At 37.5% G+C, this 13,580-nt stretch overlaps 1 protein-coding gene across 1 annotated transcript in view; it reads right to left on the bottom strand.

Moving 5' to 3' along the window:
- Window positions 1-13,439: 13,439 nt before the first annotated feature.
- Window positions 13,440-13,580, bottom strand: part of Smp_143380 (DNA mismatch repair protein PMS2, putative) — a gene marked incomplete at its 3' end in the record, with an annotated part of 36,972 nt that continues 36,831 nt past the window's right edge. Inside the window, exon 17 of the mRNA XM_018791068.1 lies at window positions 13,440-13,502. Within this exon, the coding sequence (XP_018645717.1) occupies window positions 13,440-13,502 (63 nt within the window). The remainder of the gene's footprint in view (window positions 13,503-13,580) is intronic.

Below are 13,580 nucleotides of genomic sequence, written 5' to 3' on the forward strand. Positions count from 1 at the left end.
AGAACTTCTTCAAAACTTCACGAGCAAATCTCACGGCAAACTTCACACCCAACAGCGATGCTACAGGCACAGGTTCACTTTCTTCATTAGAAGTCGTCTTCATTTGTGACAATATTCTAGAAGAACTGACACCTTTGGAAGATAGATGTAAATAATGGCTGGATAACGACAGATTATGAACTTTTGCTTCAGCCGAATGTACCTGATGGACATCTTGAAGGTTATCGACTATTTCAATCATCATATACCATTCGCCTTTTTACTGTTCATTTCCTCTCTGGTTAACTTGTACGCTACTCAAGACCCGAAACAGTACTTAAGTGATTTGGGGCTAGCTTTAATTTTTGAGGACTCGTTAACTTCTGGTCTCCAGAGATTTTCTCCGGACGCGTGTGACATATGGGGGTTACTCTTGGTTGCAATAACACGTCGTTTAAAATGTAACTATTCTATCTTCCGTCACACCTCACAGTAGTTTAGACCTCATATGTGATGGTTGTCTCCTCGTCAGGGTTATTCATATGTGAGCACAAATGTGCTATTAGGATGGTGCTGCTAGCAGATTCAAATAAGCTCTCATAGAAATATTACTATGGAATAGGAACAACCTGTCTCTATCATAGTCAAAGAAACTTTCCGACTGAGAGACAGCACCTCCAATATGCTTCTTGTCCCCATGAAGGAGTAAAACTATCAACTGATGATCATTTGAATGCTGTACAAAATATCGTTTCTTACATTCTTTGGGAAAACGTTTCATAGGTACGGCCTGATTCAGTTAAACAGGACCTGTTGGCTTACGTCGTATGGTAGTAGAAGAATTCATCAGACCTTTTTGTCTTCCATTTAGCAGAATGTTTGAACATACTTAGGTCTAACACTACAAGAACAGTGTACGCTAATGGTTTTTGTATGAACTAATGATTCCTTTGTACTTGATGACTGCCTGGTTTCGAATTCTAAATACAATAAGCAACGACGCTATGGTATCGCGACACTTTTTGCTCTACCTTTTAATTTCTACTTTGTGCACAGCCGAAAGTCTAAATTAATTATAAAAAAATTTGAAAATCTATCTTCTGACTTCGAAACTAAATGATAAAGTGTCTTCCATTTTGCGGTCCATGGTATCTCAGAGTCTTTGAAAACTCACTATTCAGGTGCTGCTTCAGTAGTTTTTCCACAGTCGCATCAGAGCCTAGCATTGATTTCCACTCAACTATACACTAAGAGTAGACAAAAAATTTATTTATACATGACGTAACGTGAATAAAGCATATTGTCATGAGAACTGTATTGTTGCCAAGGCATCCAAAACTGCGCAATAAGTAACGGTACCATTATAAGGTTTTAAGTTTTTTATTGCAGTCTCGGCTGATTTTCACCGTTTTGTTCTAATTTTACGCCGGAAATAGATTGGCAGTGAAGATATTAGCCGTCCTCAGGGTGATTATAACACATACCGAGCTGTTACTAATACCCTCTGCAGTCAGATATATAAGAAACAGGAAATGGGTCAGATTCATAAGCGAAAAGTACATTTATATGAAGCCTTCACCATAGACTAAGCAAACATAGAGTTACTAATTCTTGTATGGAGTTTCAGTTTTTAGGTAGCTAATATTCTTGCAGTGATAGCCAATAGCAGAAATAAGTACTATTATGAAGCGATTCACAGAACTCATTGTAATGTATTATTTTTTTAATTAAAATAACTAAGTGCATTGACATTTGGAAGAATTGAAATGAAACTGATTATCAGAGACAGATTCAGACTTGTGTAGTAAGGACAGAAAGCTTACTGCCTGCGTTAGTTCAATTCGCGCGATCTTTTCATATCTTACACTTCGATTATTATATGTGAGCATTTGGAGATACAAACCGTCATATAATTTGAGGCATTTCACCATATAACATTGGCTTGCACAAAAAATATGGTACATATATCTTTCGCTTTTCACCTTGGAATACACAGATAAATATGCATGATATGTGGTGGACCAAAAATTATATTAACTCAATAATAACAATTAAGTTACTGCGTTCAAATTTTAATATTAAAACATACAAATTATAAGTTATAAAAACAAAGAAGAGTTAAGAGCCGTCACGTAAGTCAGCAAATTGTTGTGAGTTCGGCTTCGTTTTGCACCAGAATCCACAATTATAGATAATTAATAATTTCAGTGGGGCTGATATGATCCCAATAATATACTCAAACGTAGAATCTAATGGAAATGTCGCCAAAGTCTATAAATGCAGATGATAGATCTTTCAGACTTTAGTGATCGTAACCATAAGCAACGGAGAACAAGAGACGTGTGTATAGCGATGTATTTACGAGCGGTTTACATTGTGTCATGCAATGAGTGGAATCGGTAAAAAAAGTCAGATCCTTTCAAAGGCGTCCACCGTTCCGTTCAAATGACCTTGAACGGCCTAACAAGTAGCTGTCATTCCGTATTTTGATTTCTGAGGGTTTGTTGGGTGTCCGTTGGATTTCAAGAATATCACGTTTTCTCTTATGTATGTGATTTTCCGCTGCAGCAGAACCACAAAATTATTGCAAAGAACGTTTATTTAGCTCTCTCTGTCTTGTAGCGCTTACGTTGGACCGATGGTCACTTAGTAACATCCCTATCTCCCCATTTTGGGGAAAACTTTGTCCTAATTGGGTAAATTTTAGGGATAATTTTTGGCGTCCTGTTCCGTTTTTCTGGAAGCACAAGGAATTGCAAGCAGACGTTACTTGGGTCGTGGATTAATTGTAATATGCCAGTTTCCTTGCCGTCATATGCTACTGGAATACATAAGAAGATTAAATCTTACACGTAGGTTCGATCAGTTGCGAAATATAAACTGTACAGTTCATCATATACATATAATTTATATAATTCTATTTTTGACTTGATAAATGGTGTATTTCACTTGCCTGAGTTAGCATTGTTACAAATAACCAAATTAGGCTTACTGAACATTTACCAACAAATACGTCAAACGACTAACAGATTGTAATAAACGCTATATTACAAGCGCAGACATTACGAAAACTGACGTGTGACGGATAAAATGCTACTAAAAGCTGATAAATAGCAACATCCGAAATCCTCGACAACATGTAACATGTGGGCGAGAACCCGTGGCATGAATTTTCGACCGTGCCCAAAAAGTGCTGCACAACTGAAGAAAGTGTGTTCAAGTTCGTACACCCAAACACGTACAACCACTTTGTGGCAAATGTATGAACTGTAAAAATTAGTAAAAAACTATTTACAAAATAGGTTTGTTATGCCTGTCTTCGCAGATATATGTGGTTAATGTATGTGGTTCATCTATGTTTGATTCGTCAATGGGAAATATTCATCAACCTCATACTTATTAGGATAATCTTGGACTCTATTTGAATTTTCTGCCTGTGCAAACTTCAGGTTTAGGCTAATTGGCTCTCTGACTGCTTCGTGAAAACTTGCTATTTCCACGGATTTATCGGACCACTGACTTAAGATTCTATCCGTCATACATTGGTTGTGAGAATATCCAACATCTGATACAATAACATCGGAAATGTGACTAGAATTCGATTCATTCTGAACATATTTATCACATTCATCAGCAATATCACTAGAGATAAATCCATTGTAAGGACAAATGACATCTGATGTGACACCATGAGGACTAATATCAGATTTTAAATTTTTTGGAACTTTTTCCTCACATTTAAATAAAATTTAATCATCAATAAGTGAATCATTAGAAAAAACGACATCTGATATAATAACATCAGATTTCCAATCAGGATTTGGTGCATTCTGTATATTTTCCACATTTTTGTAAATGAATTAATTAGAAACACATGGGTCATGAGAGCAACACGCAACTTATAAAATAATATCATGAGTATGATTCATTTGAAACATTCAGCTTAACGAGATCGGAATTAAAAGTTCAGCACTACTTGCATTTAACGAAATAGTAGTATTACAAAGTGACTGGATGTATTCATTCTTACCACATTTAAATCATTAAGCATCAGGAAATACACATGAATTAAATGAGTGAAACTTTCCACAAGGCAAACACCAAACTTGTACTAATCTTCATGATCTGCCTCCTAACTCCTCAATGAACTGTCATCTGCAAAGCCCTGAGTGTGCATTGGATTAAAATGACGTAGTGAAGACGTGGAATTCCTGATATCCTGAAGAATCGTTTTATGAAATTTTCCTCCTAAACCACATCCGAAATTTGTATACTTAACATGACCTGACAGTAGTTTAAGGGTTGCAAAGAGAAGTGAAATAGACTTTCCTGGAAATGCCGAGGTTTTCAATGAGTTGTGGACCTGTTTTTCAGTGAATGCAAAGAAACGAGCCATATCGTTAACATCTTTAACATCTTCTTTGGTCATGGTCCAGATCTCGAACCGTTCCATATAATCCTCAAAAGCACCAAAATTTGAATGTGTGTCCAATTGTTCCATCACAGGGTCCATCGTGATGACGGTGTGATAGTTATTAGTGTTTGATTCATTGTACGAGCTAGGAATCACATAAACAACGCAATTCAAACCAAAGAGAACTAGATGAGCACAAACGGACACATCGTATTGGCAACGCTTCAGAAGTATCGTTCACTATGGAATTTAATGAACTCTTGAGGTTCAAACTGTTATGAGACGACTGTTCGTAAGGTTTCGCGGAAGTGGTCAAATCAAGACAATCTTAGATTTGATTTGGGTTCAGCCACACTATGTTTGATAACGTTCATCGTTCAAGTAACGAAAGTGATGTCATCGTAATGATACATGATATGAGATGAATCTTCAATGATATTATGTTGTGCTACGATTTACCGGTTGGGACAATTTTGGGACCTATTTGATAGAAGCATATAAGTTAATAGGACATATGTGATCGACAATTGTTTTTACAGTACATACACACTAAGTTTGTATGATAATCAGAAGTATTTGAATTGTAGTATAAACTAGTAATCCCAGGAATAACGCAATTTAGTCAGCAAGTATTAGATAAGCCCGAACGAACGTATTGTATTTGGAATTCAAAATTACATCAGTCATCAATACCAAGAAGTCATTGATTTATTTAAACATCACATCCGCCACAGCTCGAATTGGAGTGAAAGTGTCCGTAACCGATTGTTCGTCTACTTCTTAAGTTCATCTTACATCTGTCCGACGGTGTATTAGATGTAGACTCTGTATTATCTAGAATGCACTCATTAGTATTAGAATTAACAACGGAAATTGGAACAGACTCACCTGGGTTCTGATATTGTATTTGATCAACGTGTCAGTTATGTATATTCAAGTCATTGATATCCAGAATTCGCACCATAGATTTTCCAACATTCTTTACCACGATCCCCGTGGCTGGTCGAAGATCATTTCCACGATAATATGTAACTTCTGCAGACTCCAAACACCTCATATTCGAACGGAGAATTCTTCCTTTTAATAGCTTTGATGGAGTCTCTTTCGTCACAGAATGCTTAGCATTTCTATATTGAAGTAGAAATGTATCTACTCCCCTCTCCAGTTCATTAAATGTCGAAGCAGCAATAGAATCAATAGCAATTTTCAATGTCCTGACAAAATTTTCTGCCTGACCATTAGAACAAGAGTGCCTGGGAGCCGTAAACAGATGTCTGCACCCTATACCATTCAACCAATTAGTGACTGCATCTGCAGCAAAATGAGAGCCATTATCAGTCACTAACACCATAGGAACTCCTTCTCGACTAAACACCTTCCTTAATGCTTGGATTGTGAAGTCAGAATTCGGTGAAGTTGTGAAAAAAACTTCAGGCCACTTAGAAAAAGAATCAATAATTACAAGTGCATACTATTTGCCAAGAAATGGACCACAGTAGTCTGCATGAATTCTCTGCCAGGCCTCAGACGATACTGGCCATGGAGTCCACTTTGAAGGCTGACTTTTTAGCTTATGACATTTCTCACAATCGTTTGCTGTACGACAAATATCTGCATTTATCTCTGGCCACCAACATGTGAGTCTTGCCAAGGACTTCATTTTCTCAACACCTAGATGTCCACTATGAAGATCATCAAGGAAAGGTTTGCGTAATGAAGGAGGAATAACAACACGATCATTTAGACACAAAATACCGTCAGGAGTAGTGGATAACTCGTCCCGCTTTGAATAATAGACAGGAAATCTACGTTTTAGATTAGCATTCCAACACTTCCGTATAGCACTGAGTATACATCCAAAGTATCTAAGAGCTTCTCTAATAAGATCTGGACGTCTCACTGGTAAAGGTTGCACTAACAAGCAGTTTGAAGTATTAACAGGTCTATCTTGTAGTGATTGTCGAGAAATGTAGTCAACGTGTTGAATTTGTTTTGCACTCCTGTGCTGAATCGTATAGTCATAGGCACTCAAAGCAATACTCCATCTTTGAACCATAGCAGCTGAGGAACGTGCTAAGGATTTTTCAGGATGATAAATGAACTTTAAAGCTTCATGATCAGTAACAATGGTAAACTTCTTTCCAAATAAATATTTATGAAGTCTTTTAACAGCCCAAAACACAGCTAATGCTTCTCGCTGCGTTTGTGAATAACCTTGTTCAGAAACAGAAAGTTTGCGTGAAACACAGATAACTGGCCTACCTTCCTGTTCCAAAACTGCACCAATACCCACAGGTGATGCATCAGTAATAAGAACAGAATGTACGCTGGGTGAGTAAGTTCGAAGAACAGCATCAGTTTGAAGAGACTTTAGCAGACTTCGTAAGCATGACTCTTGTTCCTCACCCCATTTGAATGAATTGGATGTCACAATAGTAAATAAACAGTTGGCGCGACAAGAAAAATTAGGAATAAAACGAGAATAGTACTGAAGAGCACCAACTAGTGAACGTAATTCTGTGATATTTTTTCGAGCCGGTGCATTTGTCAGTGGAGCTAGTCGTTTCATATCTGGTCTAAAACCATTACCATCAACAAGGTTTCCAAAGCATTCAAAACTAGATACACAAAATGAATACTTATTCGGATTCACTGTAATATTCTTCTCAATTAAACGACGCAATAAAGCAATAAGTCTCTGGCCATGAACTAATTTATCAGCACCATGAACAATGAGATAATCTTGATAAACTTCAACACCTTCAATATCGCTGACTATCTTATTCATAACTTCCTGAAATATGGTTGGAGAACAACTAAGACCAAATGGAAGGAAGTTGTATTTGAGCAGATCAAAAGGAGTGTTAATTGTTGTCAAGATAGATGAAGATTGATCTAAAGGGATTTGAAGATAGGCATCTTCCAAGTCGACTTTCGAGAACACTTTAGAACCATGAAGTCGATTTAGAATATCTCCAGCCTTCATCGTCGTGAATGTTTGCTTCAACAAACGGGAGTTCAGTGTTAATCTGTAATCACCACACATTCTAGGGGTCTTACCATCCGACTTCAATGGCGTAATAATAGGAGTACCCCATGCTGAGGACTGAACCGGTTCAATTATATCTTTCGCACACAAATCGTTCAGTGACTTATGTACTGCTTCTCGAAGACCATAAGGAATTATTCGTCTTTTAAGAAAGACTGGATCACCCTGTACTTGAAGGTCTATAGGCTGAATTTTCGTACCTCCACTACACTTAGCACACACAGCTATCAAATCTTTAAGTAAAGCATCAGAATTCGCTGTAGAAACTAGAAGAGACAATCCCACTTTAAGCCTTTTCAAATTTTTTATACCTAGTATGGACAGTCCTGTTTCACTAACTAAAAATTCACAAGGTATATATGAAGAATTATCATCTCTTATTAGCAATTCACAACATCCTCGTATAGGCAGTCTGTGTCCAGTAATCCCCAGTATTGAGACCTCAGTGGGTCTTACCACAACATCAGGATCTAAAGATTTCAAGTTCTTGAATGAAATAATAGACTCTATACTACCTGTGTCCACAATAAAGTCATGAAATGAACCAAGGGATGTATATAATCGCTTTTGAATATGAGCATTACCTTTCGAAGTGGTGGATAAAGATAAATGATCATTAGGAATAGCCGAATTATCGGAATCTAAGTGAAAAGACTTAGTAATACTTGAAGCAAAGTGAACAGTAGTTTTGCATACTGACTGAATGTGTCCTATCTTGCCACATTTAAAACACTTAGCATTACGAAATGCACATCAATTACGAGAATGAAATTTGCCACAAGATAAGCATTTACCAAACTTGTTCTCACCTTTGTTGTTTGCTTTGCAGTCCCTTGTTGAATCACCTTTCATATTTCCACGAGAGTAGAAATCACGATTAAACGAACGCAAATTTGATCGACCCTGAGATTGTATTTCATCATGACGACTAAGCAAAGTATTAGAATTTTTCATCGATTGAATATCAAGTTCATTCACTGCTTCGTAATTAATATATGCAGTTTTAGCATTTTGAAAAGAACAGTTCGGCGTTCTTAACAGCTCCTTTTCCAGACCTGGTATGTTAATTCATGCAATTAACCGATCTCTCAGCTGTACATGTAGTTGATCACCGAAATTGCATTTGGCAGCTTGTCTTTGCAATTCAAGTATGAAGTCCTTAACTTTTTGGTTATTCTAACGAATCATTTTATGGAATTTCGCTCTCTCATAACATTCAAAACTGGTGCACTTCACATGATTTAATAGTAATTCCTTGAGAGTTGTATAAGGGAGTGAGATCGGTTTATCTGGATATGCCAAGGTTTTTAGTAAACTGTGGGCTTCTTGACCGATGAATGTAAGAAAATGTGCCACAATTTTGTCACCCTTCATATCTTTCTTGGTCATGTTCCATATCTCAAACCTTTCAAGATAATCCTCAAAAGCTTCGGAAGTTGAATGAATGTCCAACTGTTGCATCGCAGGCTCCATCGCGACGCCAATATGATAATCAGAAGTATTTGAATTGTAGTATAAACTAGTAATCCCAGGAATAACGCAATTTAATCAAGAAGTATTAGATGAGCCCGAACGAACGTATTGTATTTGGAATTCAAAATTACATCAGTCATCAATACCAAGAAGTCATTGATTTATTTAAACATCACAGTTTGTCATGTTAGTATGTAAAGAGAACAACGATGACCCAAGAACGACGCGAAGACGTCATAGGACTACTGGATTACCTCATAGACATAAGATGCGGCACTTATGATACGTGCACTTTTGTTATGCGTCCGGCAGTGGTCAAACTTTCCGCGGTACAGTCTACGCACAGTCATGGCGACATAATACTGTGTTCATTCCTTGTCTTGAGAGCATTTTTCAAGAAGGTAAGCGTCAACTGTACAAACTATTTGTCGTAGTTCAGAACTACCGATGTTTGCAAATGCTTGGAACATCTCGTAATATCCAGGCAACCTGATATGTGAGCTTCACTTTTCATGATGCAATATATTTAGATATACCTAGAAGTGCAAGCATTTGAGAACTCGTTGTCCATGGGCCCATGATTACATAAGAAATCACTGGATTGCTCGAAAGTCAATGTGGGCTCGTTTTCGGCAGCGGCATGTACCAAGGCTGGGCAACCACACAAACAATCGTGTCGAAAGTGCTCATAAACATTCGAAAGAATGTCTGAGAAGAGGTGATTCTCTTCTATTGACGTTCTGGAAAATCTGCAGTAAGACGGACATTGACGTACGATTGCGTCCATATGACGCTATGAAGGATTTCTAACGTTTTCAAAAACTTGAGGTAAGAAATATAGTTAAATATATCATTCACTTCAGACTCCAACGTCATTTCAAACTCTTTTAAATGAGCTCAAAGCTTTTGCAGATAAAATGGTAGCTGTAAACTGTAAACGTGTTAGGAGAATGCGAAGCAAATTAATAGCGGGAGAATACATCCGCTGCTACTTCAGTCTTCAGTAACAAAGATAGTAGGTCGATGAACCTGTGTTAATCCTGACAGATTGCCTTCCAGTGAAGATCCAGCTTCTCCTTGAAAATGTAATAGTTTTCAAGTCGTGACTTATAGTTACTCCTAAGTCTTTATGTTCTCGAACGCGTGGAAGAGATATACCATTAATGGTATAATGGTAACTATTACCGTGCCCGATGTGCATGAGCACGCTCTTCCTGGAATTAACTTCTAAGCCCCAACCGCGAGCCCATCTAACTAATCCGTCCAAGTCAGCTTGGAGATGAAAATGATCAACCTCACTTACAATTATTCTCCAGATTTTGACATCATCCGCAAACAACAATGTCGAGGTAACTTATTAACATGGAGAAGGAAAAGTAAATGGCATAAGACGGTGTCTTGGGGTACACCAGTTTTGACCGGCTTCCATTCGGATAGCGTTCCATTAACCCTCACTCTCTGTCTGCGGTCACATAAGAAGTTTCCTATCCATTCCTGTATAGCACCTGTTATTCCAAAGCTTGAGAGCTTATGCATAAGACCTAAGTGTGAAACCCTGTCAAACGCTTTGTTAAAATTTATGAATATCACATCGACAGAGAGGCCGTTTTCTTGGGTTGCTGTCTAATTATCTCTCGCAATAAGTAAGTTAGTGAAGAATGAACTCTTGTTACAAAACCGATGTTGCTCGGGAGTTAACTTAGCCTGAACTATCTTTTCAAGTAACTTAACGACTATACTGTTTAGGTTGACAGTCCAGTAGTTAGATACGATCCGTCTCTGACCATCCTTAAATATAGGACTGACTATAGCGTCTTTTCGATTTCTAGGGAGTTGGGCAAGTGAAAAAGACATGTTAAAGAGCGTCCCGAGTGGTCTTGAAATAATGTCCGCAAGCGACGTCAGCAAACGTGGATGTAACCCATCTGGGCCCGGCATCTTACAAGGTTTGAGGTTAGTTATCAATGGAAGAATAGTGCTCTCAGTCAGGTGTATAGATCCTATGGCTGGCATCTCGTTGTAAATGGGACAAGTAGTTATGACACTACACGTAGAGTAGACTTCACTAAAATAGTTTACAAATATCTCAGCTTTTGCTAGATCAGATTCAGCTAATAAATCTGGATTTTCGTTTAACAGTAACGCGAGGATGCTATCACTACGTTTTGTCCGCCTTTTAACGTACGAAAACAGTCGCTTCAGATAGGTACGGATATCGTATGCCAATTGTCGTCGCACTAAAATGATGCCTGACCTGTTGACAAGAATAAGTCCCAGAAGTGTTTCCTACGCTTCAACAGCTTCCGAGTTTCCTTATTAATCCATGGAGGGCAATGTGATAGCTTACGTGCTGACCATGGGATAAACGGTTGAGTTACGAAATCGAACGTAGACTTAAACCTATTCCATGCATCTTCGATCGATCCATCAGCATCGACCGACCAGTAAATTGAGATAGCACAGTCTCCGATTGCCGGAATATTAGCTCTCCAGATATTAGGACGAGGTGGAGCAGATAAAAATTCCATACCATGTATCCGGAACATAAAGGAGAGTATGACGTGGTCACTATTTACCAGTGGGAGGTGTTGAATGTCGACGACATCTTCACAGTGGCGTGTGAGGACAAGGTCTAGCAATGACGGATCATGTTCCAAGTCAATATGTGTCAGTTTTACGATATATTGTACAGGTGCACACTGAATAATTGTTGATAGAAGGTTGCTTTCGAAAACCCACCTGAAGCTGTCAGCTCTATCCAGTTTATATGGAATAAGTCGAAGTCTCCAACGATGAGACAACATTCTGCCTTACTCCAAGAACAGACGTGTCTTAGGATAAAGTTCTCAGCGAGACAACACGGACTACGATATATTCCTCCTATCGTCACTAACCCGTTTCTAGACCTAATTGCACAACATACTACCTCACACATACCATTTACATGCGCCTCCGATATGATCGAGCTTATGCGGAAGTGGTCCTTAACATATAACATTATGCCTCTTCCCTTGCGACTTATAACTCTATCACTTCTGATACAGATGAAGCCTGAAATGACTGGAGAACAGTCTATATCTACAGTGAGCCAAGTTTCGATGACAACAATTATATCGGGATTTAATTCGTCTACCATCAAACTTAGCTCGGACATCTTATTCCGAAGACTACTGGCATTCGTGTAGCACACATTTAGGGTGTTTTTGGAGACATACGTTCTACCCACACAGGTCTCGGAAGCATTGGCTTCCAAGACCTGACTACCCGAAAACCTTTAATCGTAAGGTTCGTTTCGCCGTTTAGCTTTCGAGTTTTAAACTCTGTAAGAACATCCATCCACATGATCTGATCCTCAAGTAGCCAGTCTGGTCGAATATGAATATTTGAATCACGAATTTTGCGTGCGTTACTAAGTATTGTGTCTCTTTCCTCAAAATTACGGAGTGATAACTCTAAGATCCTTCTTTGTTGGGTCTCGCCCCCAACATATTTGCCGAGTCTGATTACTTTCGTGATATGCACCTCTGAAACCTCTTCAAGCGGTACATTTCTGATGACAGATCCCACTAACTGCTGATCGTGTGCATGTCTCTTAACAGGGTCGTTGTCTTTCGACTCTTCCAGATTCCAAATGATTACACTAGTGATTTGTTTAACTTCTTTAAAAGTCGTGTTCACGGCTTTCGACCGTGATGTCAAATCCTGCACGTTAACTGCTGGTTTCTTAATGTTAGCTTTCCTTGTAACAGTATATATATATATATATATATATATATATATATATAGCTGAGCTACACTTATTTGTAAAGATTAGTGCAATGCATATTATATATTCGAAAAGCGCATGTAATATAAAATATGACTATATACTTGAACACTACTGGTCTAGGTAGAGTTTATGGTGATTTGTCATCAGAACCGCTAAGTCCAAGTGTTGTTCATTAGGGATGTTTATTTTCTACAATTTCATTCAGCTTGGTTATAGACTTTCTTTTAAATATTACATTCATCACCCGACATTTCAAGGTTTAATCACCTGCCAAAGGAATAGTTCTCATCCTGATCTTTATCTGAATTATTATTACTAGTGGATTAAGTGCATCAAGAAGGCTATGTGAATAAATGTTATGATCCGGTGAACACTAAAGCTCTTAAAGTCCTATTGACCTTATTATCTTAGACCTATAACACGGTCATGTAGTCAACTGTACTTTTTTGACTTTTTCATCATATATTTGGAACAAAAGAACAAGCCAAAATAAAAACTGATTCCTCTTTACAAACCTAAAAGAATATATTTCTTTTTTTTTTTTATAAAAGAGGGTTAACTTTAAAACAATAGTCTTATAAAAATAAGAGTTTAAAAATCTGGATTAAAAATGAAACCCTTTTTTTAAAAAAAGGAAATAAGAGAATATCTACTTAGTAACTAAACCAACAGTAAAAGAAAAAAAAGAAAGATTCTCTTTATAAAAGAAAAAAAGGACAATACAAACTTATAGGATACAATATGATTATTGATTGTTATTCATTTAAAGGGTTTAAATGATATAAATGTCGCATCGTTGGACGTCCATGTGGACAATTCTAAAAAATTGAAAAAAAACAACCATAAATAAAGATTTTTGATTCATCAAAGAAAAAAAAGAATTGAAGGATAGACAT

Source organism: Schistosoma mansoni (genome assembly GCF_000237925.1).
Source record: "Schistosoma mansoni, WGS project CABG00000000 data, chromosome 5 unplaced supercontig 0198, strain Puerto Rico, whole genome shotgun sequence".
NCBI lineage: Eukaryota > Metazoa > Platyhelminthes > Trematoda > Strigeidida > Schistosomatidae > Schistosoma > Schistosoma mansoni.